Below are 17,293 nucleotides of genomic sequence, written 5' to 3'. Positions count from 1 at the left end.
TTAATGAATTTACCATAATTTAACAATTCTATTGATGAGAGCTCCGTTCATTTCTAATTTTTCTCTATTACAAGCAGATATTCAAAGAGCATCATTGTATATGTACCTTTGTGTATATTTGCAAGTACTTTTTTAGGATAGGTGTCCAGAAGTAGAATTGGAATTGGTAAGTCAGCGTATAAACATTTAAAATTTTCATAGCTGGAAAAAAAGTAAAATTTTCATAGGTAGAAGTTTCATGCTGTCATACTCTCTTTCAAAAAGTTTGTTCCAATTTATATCCTTTTTTTAAAAGATTTTATTTATTTATATGAGAGAGGGAGAATGAGCATGAGCGGGGTGAGGGGCAGAGGGAGAAGCAGACTCCCCGCTGAGCAGGGTGCTCAACATGGGTGCCCAACATGGGGCTTGATCTCAGGACTCCGGAATCATGACCTCATGACCACCAGCCGCAACTGAGCCACCCAGGTGCCCCCAATTTACATTTTTTTTATTAATTGCTTTTATTAACATATAATGTATTATTTGCCCCAGGGGTCTGTGAATTGTCAGGCTTACACACTTCACAGCACTCACCATAGCACATACCCTCCCCAATGTCCATAACCCAACCACCCTCTCCATACCCCTCTACCCCCTGCCAATTTATGTTTTTTTTTTTTTTTTTTAAGATAATAATCTTCCCTTATTTATTTTTTTCTTAAGATTTTACTTATTTGTCAGAGAGAGAGCAAGCGTGAGAGAGCACAGGCAGAGTGACAGGCAGAGGGAGAAGCAGGCTCCCCGGCGAGCAAGGAGCCTGATGCGGGACTTGACCCCAGGACGCTGGGATCAGGACCTGAGCTGAAGGCAGCTGCTTAACCAACTGAGCCACCCAGGTGTCCCCCAATTTATGTTCTTAACACAATATGTGAAAGGACATTTACTCATGCTTTTGCCAACACTAGATATCAGGTCTTTTTTGCAAAACCAGTAGGCCATAAATGATATCTTATTTTAATATCACTTGTGACGTTGAACTTCTTTTCATAAATTTATTGGTCTTTTATAGTTCTGTGAATTGTCTGTAGTCTTTGCTCGTTCAACTGGAATTTTGGGGGGTATTGATTTGAAGATGCTATTTATATGTTCTTAGTGGTAATCATTTAACTGTTTATGTGTATTATGTTTATTCGTAATTTGTCCTTTTTTTAAAAAAAGATTTTATTTATTTATTTATTTGACGGACAGAGATCACAAGTAGGCAGAGAAGCAGGCAGAGAGAGAGGAAGGGAAGCAGGCTCCCTCCCAAGCAGAGAGCCCAATGCGGGGCTCGATCCCAGGACCCTGGGACGATGACCTGAGCTGAAGTCAGAGACTTTAACCCACTGAGCCACCCAGGAGCCCCCCTAGTTTGTCCTTTGTCTTTTTTTTTTTTTTTTTTAAAGCTGAAACCAAGAGTCAGACCCTTAACTGACCGAGCCACCAAGGTGCCCCAGCCCTTTGTCTTTTAACTTGTTTACGGCAACTTCTGTTACAAGTGGAATACATTTTTAGTACCAAATTTGACAAGTTTTTTTCTTTACATTTTCAGGGTTATGGGACTTTTTTTTTTTTTTAAGATTTTATTTATTCATATGAAAGAGAGTGCATGAACAGGGGGAAGGGCAGAGGAAGAGGGCGAAGCAGACTCCCTGCTGAGCACAGAGCCTAATGTGGGGCTTGATTCCAGGATTCTGAGATCATGACCTGAGCCAAAGTCAGACACTTAACTGACTGAGCCACCCAGGCACCCCTGGGTTGTGGGACTTAATTACATAGTCTGAGTCAAAAATAGTTTTGTTTTTTGGTTTTTAAGATTTTATTTATTATTTAAGATTTTATTTATTTATTTTTTATTTATTAGAATGAGAAAGAGAGAATACAAGCAGGCAGAGCAGCAGGCAGAGGGAGAAGCAGGCTCTTCACGGAGCAGAAAGCCTGATGCAGGGTTCCATCCCAGGACCCTGGGATTATGACCAGAGGTGAAGGCAGATGCTTAACTGACTGAGCCACCCTGGCACCCCGAGTCAAAATAGTTTTGCTTACTTTGTAAATTTTTAGTTCTTCAGCAATTAAATATGCTTTTTAATTTTTGTGGGTTTGAATATGGAAAGAACACAACTACTTTAATCTCATAAAGATTGAAATAATATTTGAATTAGATCTGAGGTATTATTTAAAAAATTACAAATCATTCTCAAATGTTACTTCTTTATATACGAAATGAACACATTATATTCATTATATTACTAATTCCTTCCAGTTACTTGCAATTAGAATTTTCAAGTAATTTGCAATGGGAAATTCATTACTTATGTTTCATATTAATTATAATTTTTACATTTTTTTGAATAAGTAATATTTGTACATGATACAAAATTCAAAAGGTACAAAAGGGTATATAATGGGAAGTCTTCTTCCCATTCCTATTCTTTAATTATCCAGTTTTCTTTTAAGACAGTCATTTTTATCAATTTTTTCTCCTTTTCCCCAAAGATATTTTATGCGTACGCACAACATTTAGTTTATGTTAATTGAGTTTTTTTCTTTTTATAGCTATGTTAAGCTGCACCTGCTTTAAAGATAATTTGGTCTGTAGGCCAAAATTATTCACAGTTCCAGAAGGTAAATTAGAATAATTGATGAATAGAGCACAGCTGTCAACAATAAGAAGGGACACATTATACATCCATGTCACAAACGTTAGCTGATTAGCAGACATGACAGAGTTTTGCAATTAGAAGGACTTTTGTTTGCTTAAATGATTTAAAACAAATCTATTTTCTTTCCTCTTATTAAACTGACCTTATAGATTAGAGACTTCTAATTATTCCAGACTTTTTCCCACTAAGAATTTATGTATACTTTCTTTTTATTGAAATGTGACTTAAAGCAAATTATAAAACTTGAAGGAAATCCTAGAAATTAGCCAAACTAACCCTATTGTTTTATGTATGAAGAAATTGAAGCCCGTAGAGATTGACTTGCAACATCACAAAGGCCAGATATTTACAGTTACAAATTTTTAGAATGCTATTTTATTAACAAGATAGGTCACAAATTTGTTTCTCCATTTTTTAAAAGATTTTTTTAAATTTATTTGAGAGAGAGAGAGCACTAGTAGTGGGGAGGAGCAGAGGGAGAGGGAGAAGTGGAGCCCAACCTCCCTGCTCTCCATCCCAGGACCCTGAGATCATGACCTGAGCAGAAGGCAGATGCTCAACCCACTGAACCATGCAGGTGCCCCTTTTTCTCCATTTTCTAAAGGAAAAGGTACAGTCTTAGTTTGTATTATGTCCTAGTTTGGTATTGTATTAAAAGTCTTCCTAGTACTTCATTTCCTTATCTGCAATTTTGCCTGTAAACAGGAATGGTAAGGCAGTGTTATTCATTGTTAGGCACTCTGTAATACTCAGAAGATTAAAGAGAATGGTTTTTATTGGGTGGGATGGAGTTGGAGATTAATGGAGCCTTTCTTAAGTACTCTTTTCTTGACCATAAAATTTATAATGGCTGTACCTTGATTCCTTTAATCTCATACTTGTAAATCATTCTTAGCTTTGTGCATTTTTCTTCCTTCCTAATCTATATTATAAGTTATTGAAGGAACACTTCAAATGTTCCTCTTTGTAAAGGAACATTTAAATCATATCTATTTATATTTGATTAGAAAGCTACCACTGATATTTTTTCATGAAACTTTTTCCATATCCATGTATAGAAATATATATAGAAGTGAATTTATTTATGTTAACATTATTTCTTTTTTTTCTTAACATTTTATCTTTAATCTTAGATTTCTAAAAATAATTTTATTTCTTGCCCCTTAATATATTCTTCAATGTTATTTGAGTAAGATAGGAATCAGTATGAGTATAAAGACCTTATTTGGAATTTAGTTTCTGTAGATATTAATTATATTTAAGTATGAAATACTAACGACCTACCAACTGGTGTCCAGATGTACTCATTATTAAAGAAAACGTATTTCCTTATTCACCTAGTCCAGAGGTGGATATAAGCAAAAACTAATTTCTTAAAGGAAAATCCATAAAGATTTTTTGGTGATTTCTTTATATGTAAATTTATCATTTATTATAGAAATACTGAAACATTCTGATTTTGTTTTGTTTTGTTTTCTGTTTTCAGTAGAACACCCTTTATTGTTGGCCCTACATAAATTCTGCCTGGTGAGTAACTGTTCACATGTACCATGGGCTGACGTGTCTACATAAGATACTGTCAGAGCTGACTTTAGCTAAATAAAGGGCCAAAGCTTTATCCTTTTATTTTTTCTTTGTTGTTGTTTTTTAAGATTTTATTGATTTGAGAGAGAGAGAGGGCTCACAAGCACAAGCAGGGGAGAGGGGCAGAGGAAGAGGGAGAAGCAGACTCCTCATGAGCAGGGACCTGAGCCAAAACCAAGAATTTTTTGGACCCTCAATCCACTGAGCCACCCAGGCACCCCTCCATCCTTTTGAATGGCTTTTAGAATAGTAGTAAAGAAAATAATTTACTCTGTACCTTTTTAGAGACATTTCTTCATTAATTGCGTCTTAAATTATTCAACTAACATTTGTTGAACACTTAACATACTGTGCATTTACTTTTTTTTCAAGATTTTATTTATTTATTTGACAGAGATCACAAGTAGGCAGAGAGGCAGGCAGAGAGAGTGGGGGAAGCAGGCTCCCTGCTGAGCAGAGAGCCTGATGTGGGGCTCCATCCCAGGACCCTGAGATCATGACCTGAGCCAAAGGCAGAGGCTTAACCCACTGAGCCAGGCGCCCCTGTGCATCTCATTTTAAAAGACAATTTTAGTTGTTTCTTAGCCAGTTAACTCTGTTTTATATCTCCCCTGAGGGGGATGAAACACTTATTACTATTTTTTAGATTTTTATTTACTTGTCAGAGAGGGAGAGAGGGAGCATGAGCAGGGGATGCTGCAGGCAGAGGGAGAAGCAGGCTCCCTGCTGAGCAGGGAGCCCAATGTGGGACTCAATCCCAGGACTCTGGGATCATGACCTGAGCTGAAGGCAGATTCTTAATCAACTGAGCCACCCAGGCATCCCATGAAGCATTTATTATTGAATTCTACTCTTCTGAATTAGAGAAAAATTCTAGCTTTATAGGCATTAATAGTTTGTAATTAAAAATATATATGAATTCTGTTTTTATATCTTATCTTTAAAACTTATAATGTACTTAATTTCTAAATTATATAGCTAGGATTTGGGGAGCCTCTACAAATGTTTCAGTAACAAAATAAGATATAATCATCAAGCATATATCTATATTTGTTTTAGTTAAAGATTTTATTTGAGAGAGAGCACAAGCCTGGGAAGGGCAGAGGGACAAGGAGAGGCAGACAAGAGGGGAGATGCTGACATGGGTCTGTATCCCAGGATCCCAGGACTCTGAGATCATGACCTGAGCTGAAGGCAGCGGCTTCCCTGAATAAGCCACCCTCGTCCTTCTTTACCTATGTTTTATTTTTTTTTAAATTATTTATTATTTATTTTTAAGAAATGACCTTTTTTTTTTTAAAGATTTTATTTATTTATTTGACAGACAGAGATCACAAGGAGGCAGAGAGGCAGGCAGAGAGAGAGGAGGAAACAGGCTGCGTGCTGAGCAGAGAGCCTGATCTGGGGCTTGATCCCAGGACCCTGAGATCGTGACCTGAGCCGAAGGCAGAGGCTTTAACCCACTGAGCCACCCAGGCACCCCTTTACTTATGTTTTATATTATATCCAACAACAGTGAATTTTATAAGAATTAAAATTCTGGGTTAGGTGGTTAAAATATTATACTATTCTACTAAGAATTTCACAGTCTAGAATTAAAGCTTGTGTTTTAAAAAATCCTGACCAATTCTATGTTAATTAGGAAACATTTTCTCTATCTGAAATTAAATGTGAAGTCAATATAAAATATGTATCTGTAAGAATTATTTAATAATCAGAAATGATGGCAACATTAAACTTGTAGTTATGATTTAGAGTGGGACTATTGCCATAGATTCATAGTAGCTCCAGAGTTACTCCATATTTAGACTGAATATTTAATAAATGGAGGCCTACAAAATGTTGAGCATCATTGGGTATATTGAACAACTTTAGAAAATTACATCTCAGTTCTGCACTGGGTTGTATGGTTGGTACATAGTGATATAAGTGAAGTCCTCTCTAAGATCTTAGAGATGGAGGGGGCAATTATTTTTCTGATCACTAAATTAGTTAAGGCCATCCTTTTTTTTTCTTTTTTTAAGATTTTACTTATTTATTTGAGAGAGAATGAGAGTGAGAGAGAGGGAGCATGAGAGGGTCAGAGGGAGAAGCAGACTCCCCGCTGGGCAGAGAGCCAGATGAGAGATTCAATCCCAGGACTCCAGGATCATGACCTGAGCTGAAGGCAGTTGCTTAACCAACTGAGCCACCCAGGTGCCCCACTTAAAGCCATTCTTTTTTTTTTTTTTTTTAAGATTTTATTTATTTATTTGACAGACAGAGATCACAAGTAGGCAGAAAAGCAGGCAGAGAGTGAGGGAGAAGCAGGCTCCCCGTTGAGCAGAGAACCTGATGCAGGGCTCAGCCCCAGGACCCTGAGATCATGACCGGAGCCAAAAGCAGAGGCTTTAACGCACTGAGCCACCCAGGCACCGCAAGCCATTCTTTTGCTAGTAAGAATTACATGAAGATTTGGGAAAGGCTAAAATCACTAATCATGGTGCTTTAGGAATAATCTCAGGGAGGCAGTTCTGAAATGTAATTAGAATTTAATGAGTAGAAATATCGTTAATTTTAGTGTATCCTCTTTTGAACAAAGTCTCTTAACAGGAGGACGGGCAGCTCAGAAGAAAGCAAAGGGAAACCCAAAGCATGTGGAACTGGGGCGGCTGCCCTGTTGAGATTTTGTGTGTGTGTGTGTGTGTGTGATTTGTTTCTTGAGGCAAGCATGTCCTTATTGTTGGAGATGGATGTAGGAGATTAACTTAGTCTGATGTCATTAAATATTTGAATCATACAATTATCTTTGAATCATACAATTATCTTCCCATGTTCTGTCCTTTGTTTACCCTACCATGTTCTCTAAGAGAGAAAATGTACTCATCTGATAGGAGCATTCTAGTATGCTAGACATTTATACTTCTCATTATGAAGAAGTTGATAAGTTGGAAAAAAATTAACATGTTTGTGTACATGTATGTTTGTTTCTGTGAGCTCTGTTAAAGTTCATCCAGTGAGAAAGATGTGCTTACAGTCTTTTTGATCTGATGATGTGTCTTTGCAGCTAATCTTACTGTTAGCATGTAAGTCTTTTGTATTGCTCTGAGCCTTGACCTCTGAAAATTGCAACAAGTTAGGCCCTTTAACTTGTGTGGCCTCATCTATGAAATGATCTTCAGAATTCCTCCTAGTTCTAAATCTTTATGAATTCATAACCTATGTGCTTAGTTATTTCACTGAACACTAGTAGGTAACAGAAGAGATTGTAGAGAGTTGAAATATCTTTGTTTCATGTTTAGGTTCATAGTACCAACATGACTTAAAGTAGCACTTTTTTAACCAGCCTTACTTTGTTTGGCTCCAAAGGACAAGGTATAACATTTTACATATTGCTGCTAGCCTATAAGCTTCTTAAGGACAAGGCCAGTGTCTCCCAAGTATAGAACAGTGCCTGTCACAGAGAAAAAGTGGTAACTGCTTATGGAATGAGTATATACCTAGAGCAAGTTATTTAGAACATAGCTAAACATGGTTATTAGTGACTTTTTACAATATTCTTTACTATGGCAAATTTTAGAAACATGTAAGAATAGACAGAATAATACTATCTCAGTCCATTTGGGTTGCTGTAACAGAATACCATAGACTGGGTGGCTTATAAATAGCAGAAATTTATTGCTCACAGCTTTGGAAGCTAGAAATCTAAGACCAGAGTGTTAGCATGGTCAGTTCTGATGTGGTTTCTCTTTCTGGTTGCAGACGACTGTCTTATTGCATCTTTTCAAGGTGGAAGGGTTGAGCTAGCTTTCTGGGGCCTCTTGAAGGACACCTAATCCCACTAATCACCTCCCAAAGATTTCATATCCTAATACCATCAATTTGGAGATTAGGATTTCACCAGATTAATTTGGGAGGACACAATGTCCAAACCATAGCAAATATAAATGAACTTTCATTTACCCATTATCCCACTTCAGTAGTCATGATTATTCTTATTTCCTCTTTATCTCCTCCCAGGCCCCTCTTGTATTGTTTTGAAGCAAATCACAGGCCTTATATCATTTAATCTGTATTATCCCATTGTGTATCTCTCAAAGATAAGGACTTTAAAAAAAAATTACAGCCATAACCTTTATTACACCTTAAAGAATGACTGATTTTGATAATATTAAATTAATTTCACTTCAAAATACCTGTACTAAATATTTCCAAGAAATCTCTAATGTGTAGTTTCCAGACAGTTAATAATACTTAAAAATAAAACAGTAAGAATAATTTTTATTTTTGTTCTGTTTAATATTTAGGCTATCAACATGACGGCTGAAGAAACAGTGAATGTAAAAGAGGTTGAAATCATTAAGCTAATTTTAGACTTCCTGAATTCAAAGAAGCTTCACATTAGTATGTTGGCCCTCGAGAAGGAAAGTGGAGTCATAAATGGCCTGTTTTCAGATGATATGCTTTTTCTGAGGTATGATTTCATTAATATTATGAGTTTTGTAGCTCTTTCAAAGAAGTGTTAAGTATTAATAAGGTAATATGTGTATCACAGGTAGATATAATCATGAGAAGGCTATATAAGTATAATTTTTAAAATTTGTTTTTTTAAAAGATTTTATTTATTTACTTAAGAGATAGTGACAGAGATAGTGAGAGAGAGCACAAGTGGGGAAGAGAGGGAGAAGTGGCTCCCTGCTGATGAGGGAGCCCGATGTGGGGCTCCATCCCTGGACCTGGCGATCACAACCTGAACTGAAGGCAGAGGCCCAACCAACTTAGCCACCCAGGCACCCCTATAAGTATAATTTTTAAATATAATGCTTGTTTTTGTAATGGAACATTTACAAAATAATGTTCTCTAAAGAATGTTTTCAGTAGTAAGATCCAGAGGTCCATTAAAAAAAAGCTAGAGTCACAACTCCCTTATGGTTGTGGTGTCATCACAGAAAATACTTGAGTAAGAAATCGGGGACTCCAGGCAGATAAAATATTTCTTCAGTGCCATTTTTTTTTTTTGCCATAGAAGTGAATATAAACCTATTCATTATAGAAAATATACAAAAATAAAGAAGAAAAATCACCCACCACCCAGACAGACTTCATACTAATAATTTTCTATACATATTTTTTAAAAAACAGCAATTCTGTTGCATTTATAATTTAGTATCCTTTATCCATTAACATAAGCATTCCCTGTGTTATTACAAATTTATACTATAAAAATTTTCAATTTAATTTCCTATGGTTCCCCTATTTTTAGACAAATTATTTCCAATTTATCTTAAATAAGTGTTCTGTTGAGCATCTTTTATACATACGGCTTTTTCTATATATTGGATTATTTCCTTAGAACAAGATTCTTGGAATTGCAGAGCAAAAGGGAATAAACATATTTGCCAAAATGCAAAGCTAAATATATCCTAACTTGAATTGGTTGGAAAAAGAAAAACCCAAATTTCCATACAGAAATGTATTCTTTGCTTATGTGATGCTGAATATCCTTTGACAAAGAGTACAGATTCTTGGAGATAGCATTTTGTGAGTTGGAAAGCCTTAAAAGATGAAGTATCCCTAAGTCATGAAAAAGGAACTTAAAAAAAAATCTTTATTAAGAGAATTTATTTAAATTGCTTGAACTTTTCTGTATTCTGTATTATGAATGTCATTTAACCCTGAGGAGCTTAGTCAATGGTAATCACCAGGAACCAGTACTGAGGCCATATTCTTTTGGCTCTCTTTCAAGCATTGGTACTCCTGGCAATTTAGTAGCAGCTCTCAAATATGCCCCCTCGAAGAACCAGCTGGGTATTGGGATGAAGTTTTGCTGGTCTGAGGTGAAATGCAAAGAATTGTAGAAGGGTAAATTTTTAAATTAAATGTATTCATCTTAAAGGACTCACCTTTGAAATTATGTCCTTCCTACTTTTTTTTTTATTTAAAGATTTTATTTATTTATTTGACATAGACAGAGAGAGGGAACACAAGCAGGCGGAGTGGGAGAGGGAGAAGCAGGCTTCCTGCTGAGCATGGAGCCCAATGTGGGCCTCGATCCCAGGACCCTGGGATCATGACCTGAGCTGAAGGCAGATGCTTAATGACGGAGCCACCTAGGTGCCCTCCTGCCTACTTTTTAAATATTAAAATGCCTATTTGTAAAATGATTATGATATATATTACGATTGCTTTTTATTAATGTTCCTTATTTGCAGACTCAAAGTTGGCAATCCGATATAGATCCTCTTGCCCATCCCTTTTAAATTTTACTGTTCTAAAAGCCAAAAATAGGGAAATTGCTATTATAAAAGAGCAGCCATAAGAATGCCTTAAAACTTTTGGAAGTTCCCACAGACCACTAAAATAGGATGAAATCTGTTCATATTCCTTGCTGTTTTTATTTATAGAGTATAAATTTTAGTGTCAAATGCCTCAGAGATATAGAAATCACAGTTTAGAGCAGGATCTCTCAACCTCGGCACTAGTAACATTTTGGGCTGGATAATTCTTGGTCATGGGGGGTGTGCAGGTTGTCACGTGAATTGTAGGATATTTAGTAGCATCTCTGACTATACCCAGTTGATTGCCAGTAGCACCCCCTCCCCAACTGCGACAACCCAAAATGTCGCAAAACATTACCAGATATCTTGGGGACAAAATTGCCCCAGTGAAGAACCACTGATTTAGTGAGTCTGGAGCATACCTGCACACTGGCCCCTAGTAAGACAGAAGAGCTTTAATACTGAAAGATGAATAGGAAAATAAAGGAACTTTTAGACTTAGCCCAATGTTTTTATATACATGAGAAAAACACATATATTAGAATGAGAAATGGTTGCAAATCAAAAATTCTTCTCATATAGGGTACGTTGTTACAAGTAAGTTGTGAAAAATTTACTTAGAGGGGTTAAAGAGCCATGTAAAATGTTAACCTCATTACAGACTTCAGACTGAAGTTTTAATGTTGTCATATTTATTCTGCTTTTAATTAGTATGAGGTAAATTTGATAAAATGCTGGTTTTTTTTTTTCCTTATATAGGCAGTTAATCCTTGATGGTCAGTGGGATGAAGTTCTTCAGTTCATTCAGCCTCTAGAATGTATGGAAAAATTTGATAAAAAAAGGTAAGATTTCTTCTGAAGTTTTTAATGTCTTATCACTGGTAGAGGCTTAGCAAAACAATAAACAAAAATTTAAAAACAAAACTGTTAGCTTTCCTAGAAAATAGTATGCTCAATCCAATTGAGTTGTGTTGAGGACAAGTTGCATGTACTTCAATTGATTGAAAATCTTATATATAAACCTACCTTTTTTGACAGTGTCTGTACAAAAAGTCACAAGGGCCATATCTGAAATATTTATTTGTTTCTTCATAATAATATGAAGATTTTAAAGTTGTCATTCAGTTGTCTCCTGGCCTCCATTATTTCTGATGAACACTTAGCTGTGTTTGTATCCTGATTCTCTTTGTTTCTTTTTTCTTTTTCTTTTCGTCTTTTTTTCTTTTGGCTGCCTTCAAGTTTGTTTTTTTTTGTTTTTTTTTTGGTTTTTTTTGCGGTAACATATAAATAACATATTAGTTTCAGGTCTACAATACAGTGATTGGATATTTGTATATATTGTGAAATCATCACAGTAAGTCTGATTAACATTCATCCCCGTACATAGTTACAAAAACTTATCTTTCTTGTGAGGAAGATTTTTAATGTCTCTCTTAGCAACTTTAAAATGTACAGTTCAGCATTATAAACCATAGTTGTCATCCTCTACATTATATCCCTATGATTTTATAACTGGAAGTTTGTATCTTTGGATCCACTTCACCTGCTCTGCCCAGCCTTCCAACTCCTGACTCTGGCAACAATATTTTATCATTGGCCTTCAGCAGTTTGATTATGATGTGCTCAAGTGTGGTTTCTTTGTATTTTTCCTGCTTAGGGTTCGCTAAACTTTTTGAATCTTTAAGTATATATATTTTCATCAAATTTGGCAAGCTTTTGGCCATTACTTTAAATATTTTTTTCCGCCCTTTTCTCTCTTCCTCCTGGGACTCTATGCGGTATCAGATGATAGATATTGTCCCACATGACTGAGGTTCTGTTCCTTTTTTTAAAACATTTTTTTTTCCTGTGTTTTCTTCAGTCTGGATTATTTCTACTGATTTACCTCTAGTGTTCACCGATGGCTTTTTCTGCTGTTAGCAGTCTGCGCATAAATAATGCATTTTTCATTTCAGATAATTGTACCTTTCCATTTCAGAATTTCCTTTATCATTTTTCTGCTGAGATATTTCCATCTGTTTACTCATTGTGACTATATTTCCCTTTAAGTCCTTGAACATATTTATAGTCGCTATTGCTTGCTAATAGTCTTTGTTTGCTAATCCCAACTTCTAGGTCATTTTAGGCTCAACTTCTATTGATGGCCTTTTTCTTAACTACGAGTCACTTTTATTTATTTTAATAAATCTAGTCATTTTTATTTTTATTTATTTATTTATTTATTTTTAAATTTTATTTATTTATTTGACAGAGAGATCACAAGCAGGCAGAGAGGCAGGCAGAGAGAGAGAGAGGAGGAAGCAGGCTCCCCTAGAGAGCAGAGAGCCCGATGCGGGGCTCGATCCCAGGACTCTGAGATCATGACCTGAGCCGAAGGCAGTGGCTCAACCCACCGAGCCACCCAGGCGCCCCTAAATCTAGTCATTTTAAAAATGTCTTCTGCATATTGTGGATTCATTGCTGAGACTCGATTCTTTTATCTTCCTTTGAAAAGTGTTGACTTTTGGGGCACCTGGGTGGCTCAGTGGGTTAAGTCGCTGCCTTCGGCTCAGGTCATGATCTCAGGGTCCTGGAATCAAGCCCCGCATTGGGCTCTCTGCTTGGCGGGGAGCCTGCTTTCCTTCCTCTCTCTGCCTGCCTCTCTGCCTGCTTGTGATCTCTGTCTGTCAAAGAAATAAAATCTTAAAAAAAAAAAAGTGTTGAGTTTTATTACTGCAGATAGTTAACTTGGTTCCACTCTCACTTAATGGATGCCAGCTGAGATCTTGGTTCAGTTAATTAGGCTTTCATCTCTTGCTTTCTCTGGGCTCCTTGGAGTCCCCTTTGCATCTTCACAGTTTCAGAGATAGCCAAAGATTTGGGCTGAGTTAATATAATAGATGGTGGTGTATTTTTCATTATAGCTTCTTTCTTTTTTTGATGTCTCCCTGCTTTTCAGCCACTCTTGCAGTACCAACCATTTTTGCTGACTTTTCTGTAAAGTGGAACTTCAGCTTTCTGCTTGAGTTTTAGCTTACACTGTGTTGACCGGAGAGTGCCCCTGCTGGAAGACCTTATACCCTTGAATCTTTTTTTTTCCCCTAAAGATTTTATTTGTTTATTTGTTAGCAGAGATCACAAGTAGGCAGAGAGGCAGGCAGGGTGGGGGGGCAGGCTCCCCACTGAACAGAGAGCCCAGTATGGGGCTAGATCCCAGGACCCTGGGGTCGTGATTTGAGCCGAAGGCAGAGGCTTTTACCTCTGCCTCTGCCTTTTTACCTCAGTGTACTGAGCCACCCAGGTGTCCTATACCCTTGAATCTTACCCAAAGGTTCTTTTTTTCAAGGATTGACTTCCCTCTTTTGTCCATTCTTCATTCATCTGAATAGTATTTCTTTGACTGTCTCCTGCCTTTACATAGCACATACCTGATCATCTTCCAAGAGTCAGCTCTTACAAGACTTTCCTTATACTTCCCACCCCTTCTGATAGAATTGGTATCACATTCCTTTGAGACCTTGCTGTACAGTGTACATATTTCATACAATTTTTTAGATGACCCTCTTTTTGAAGGCAAGGATTTTGTTTTATTTTACACATATTTGCTACCATAACAATGTTGAAAGAATGACTGAAGTTTCATTATTATTTTTAGTCTGTAGAAATACTTTTTCTTTAAGGTGCTTAAGGCATCCAACATTTTTAAATTCTTAGGCAAGTCAAGCAGACTCCTCTCCCTGAAACATCTCTGTTAAAAAGTTTTTTTTTTTTTGTTCCAAAGATTTTATTTATTAGACAGAGATCACAAGCAGGCAGAGAGGCAGGCAGAGAGAGAGGAGAAGCAGGCTCCCCGCCGAGCAGAGAGCCCGATGTGGGGCTCCATCCCAGGACCCTGAGATCATGACCCAAACCGAAGGCAGAGGCTTAACCCACTGAGCCACCCAGGTGACCCCTCTGTTAAAAAGTTTTAAGGTTTAGGGGCACCTGCGAGGCTCACTCAGTTAAGCATCCAACTCTTGATCTCAGCTCAGCTCTTCATCTCAGAGTTACTGAGTTCAAGCCTTGTGTTGGGCTTCATGCTGGAGCCTCCTTACAAAAAAAAAAGTTTTAAAGTTTATGGGTATTTTATGACTTTTCAGAAATAACTCATTTTTTTAAAAAAAATATTTATTTATTTACTTATTTGACAGACAGACATCACAAGCAGGCAGAGAGGCAGGCAGAGAGAGAAAGAGAGGGAAGTGGACTCTCTGCTCAGCAGAGAGTCCAATGTGGGGCTCGATCCCAGGACCCTGGAATCATGACCTGAGCGGAAGGCAGAGGCTTTAACCCACTGAGCCACCAGGTGCCCCAGAAATGTTCATTTTTTTACGATAGTTCAGCCTGCTTTTATTAGATTGTCATGTTTGAAGAGAAAAAAAGATATTTTGAATAAAATACAAAATAATAAAATATAATAAAACATAAAGCATTTTCAATGTAAAGGACTTTGATTTCATATTAGATACTATTTAACATCTTCAATAAAACTTGATTTTTGTTCAGAATTAATATTGGAAGTCCTTCCTCTGAGTGTTCAGTCGTATTAATTCTGAAATTATTGTAGCCTCAATGTGATAAGCTTTTAAGAATTTTGAGAATTTTTTGTAAGCAAAGGTAGGTATAGTAACTTTCAAGTGTATTTGATTTATGAGACATTGGAAAGTTAATTTTTCAAAAAATATTAAAGGATTAATTAGTCCTTTGGAACAAATATGGCCTCTGTTGCTCTGGGGACTTGGGTTTCATTTCCAATCTTTGACATTTCTGTAACTCAGCTTTTATTTATTTATTTATTTTTTTTAAAAGATTTTATTTTTTTGACAGACAGAGAGCACAAGTAGGCAGAGTGGCAGGCAGAGAGAGAGGGGGAAGCAGGCTCCCCGCTGAGCAGAGAGCCCGATATGGGGCTCGATCCCAGGACCCTGGGACCATGACCTGAGCCGAAGGCAGAGGCTTTAACCCACTGAGCCACCCAGGTGCCCCTGTAACTCAGCTTTTTTTTTTTTTTTTTTTAAAGATTTTATTTATTTATTTGACAGACAGAGATCACAAGTAGGCAGAGAGGCAGACAGAGAGAGAGGAAGGGAAGCAGGCTCCCTGCTGAGCAGAGAGCCCGATGCGGGACTCGATCCCAGGACCCTGAGATCATGACCCGAGCCAAAGGCAGCGGCTTAACCCACTGAGCCACCCAGGCGCCCAACTTTTTAATTTTAATATTTCATATTTTATTTTTACAGGTTTCGTTATATTATCCTGAAACAGAAGTTTTTAGAAGCTTTATGTGTTAACAATGCAATGTCAGCAGAAGATGAGCCCCAGCATGTAAGATTTTTATTCCTGAAGGTTTGCGCCATAGTCTTGTTTCAGTCATAAGTATTTTATTCACTAAAACAAAAGATTAGTATCATGAATTTTCAAAGTTTTTATGAAGTAGGATGGGGTAAGATTTTACCCTTTTGTAGCTGTAGTGCTTTCAGTCTGTAATGCTTCTAAACTTGTTGCAAGATTTAGACAAAGATGATAAATGAGTGGCTGGCCAGTAGGTGAGTAATGTGTGCTCTTCTCTTGTTTAAGGTGATTTAGATTGCAATAGATGTTTGACTTAAAGATGCTACATTGTTGCTTTTTTCTTTATCCCAGAAGTGAATTATGATTAACTTCTTTTTGTTTTTTCAGTATTTACGTTGTAGCAGAGGTGGTTTTTTTTTCCTCCAACTTTTTATTTAAATTCCAGTTAGTTAACATACAGTGTAATATTAGTTTCAGGTACAGAATCCAGTGATTGGTCACTTACATACAATACCCAGTGCTCAGCACAACAACAGAGGTGGTTTTTGATAAAATCTTTATGCCTTTATGACAATTTAAATTTAATGATTCAAAGGATTTATTAAACATTTATTTTTCTCTTGAGATTTTATTTATTTATTTGATAGAAGGTGAGCCTGAGCACAGGGAGGGGTAAGGGGAGAGTGAGAAGGAGAAGCAGACTCCCAGCTGAGCAGGAAGCCTGCTGTGCATAGCTCAATTCCATGACCCTGAGCTCAGATGCTTAACTGACTAAGCCACCCAGATGCCCTGGGAAGGGTTTTAGTTTTAAAGTTTTAGTAATAGTATTGTTACATTGTTTCCAAACCAAGGAAACTTACTATGTGCCAGGAGGTGTTCACTGAAATAAACTCAAAAGCTATTACAATGACGAATTTCATGTGTAATAGAGAAATGTTTGTCAGATAATGATTTTTTTTAAAAAGATTTTATTTATTTACTTGAGAGAGAATGAGAGAGGGAGAACATGAGAGGTGGGAGGGTCAGAGGGAGAAGCAGACTCCCTGTCCAGGGAGCCCCATGTGGGACTACATCCTGGGCTCCAGGATCATGACCTGAGCCAAAGGCAGTGGCCCAACTAACTGAGCCACCCAGGCGCCTTTTTTTTTTTTTTTTTTTTTAAAGAGATAATGATGTTTAAATGTGGAAAGAACTCTGGAATATAAGTCAAAGGACCTAATTTTTATTTTGTCTTTGTCACTAACCAACTGTATAACTTCCGTTAAATCTGTTCCCCGACTTTTTTCATATATAAGATGAAGAAAGGTGGATATATAAGCTCTAAGATTCCTTTACATCATAAAAAGTTTATGAGTCTAAGGTAATATTCAGTACCCAAATTATTGTAATCTGTCTCTCAGCTAAGCTTCCTTTATTCTTTTTCATTCTGTTTTTGTAGTAAATGAACTGTATATGTTC

At 36.8% G+C, this 17,293-nt stretch overlaps 1 protein-coding gene across 3 annotated transcripts in view; it reads left to right on the top strand.

Moving 5' to 3' along the window:
- Nucleotides 1–17,293, top strand: part of LOC111143236 (WD repeat domain 47) — a 62,766-nt gene that overhangs the window by 8,289 nt on the left and 37,184 nt on the right. For all 3 annotated transcript variants that reach the window (XM_022496837.1, XM_022496836.1, XM_022496838.1), the window contains exons 2-5: nt 4,171–4,211; nt 8,555–8,721; nt 11,285–11,368; nt 15,784–15,868. In XM_022496837.1, coding sequence (XP_022352545.1) covers nt 8,564–8,721; nt 11,285–11,368; nt 15,784–15,868 — 327 coding nt within the window. In that variant the 5' untranslated portion in view covers nt 4,171–4,211; nt 8,555–8,563. The remainder of the gene's footprint in view (nt 1–4,170; nt 4,212–8,554; nt 8,722–11,284; nt 11,369–15,783; nt 15,869–17,293) is intronic.

This window comes from Enhydra lutris, unplaced genomic scaffold (assembly GCF_002288905.1).
Source record: "Enhydra lutris kenyoni isolate GAN:26980312 unplaced genomic scaffold, ASM228890v2 scaffoldscaffold9, whole genome shotgun sequence".
Taxonomy (NCBI): Eukaryota; Metazoa; Chordata; class Mammalia; order Carnivora; family Mustelidae; genus Enhydra; species Enhydra lutris.
This window is presented reverse-complemented; position numbering and strand designations above follow the sequence as displayed.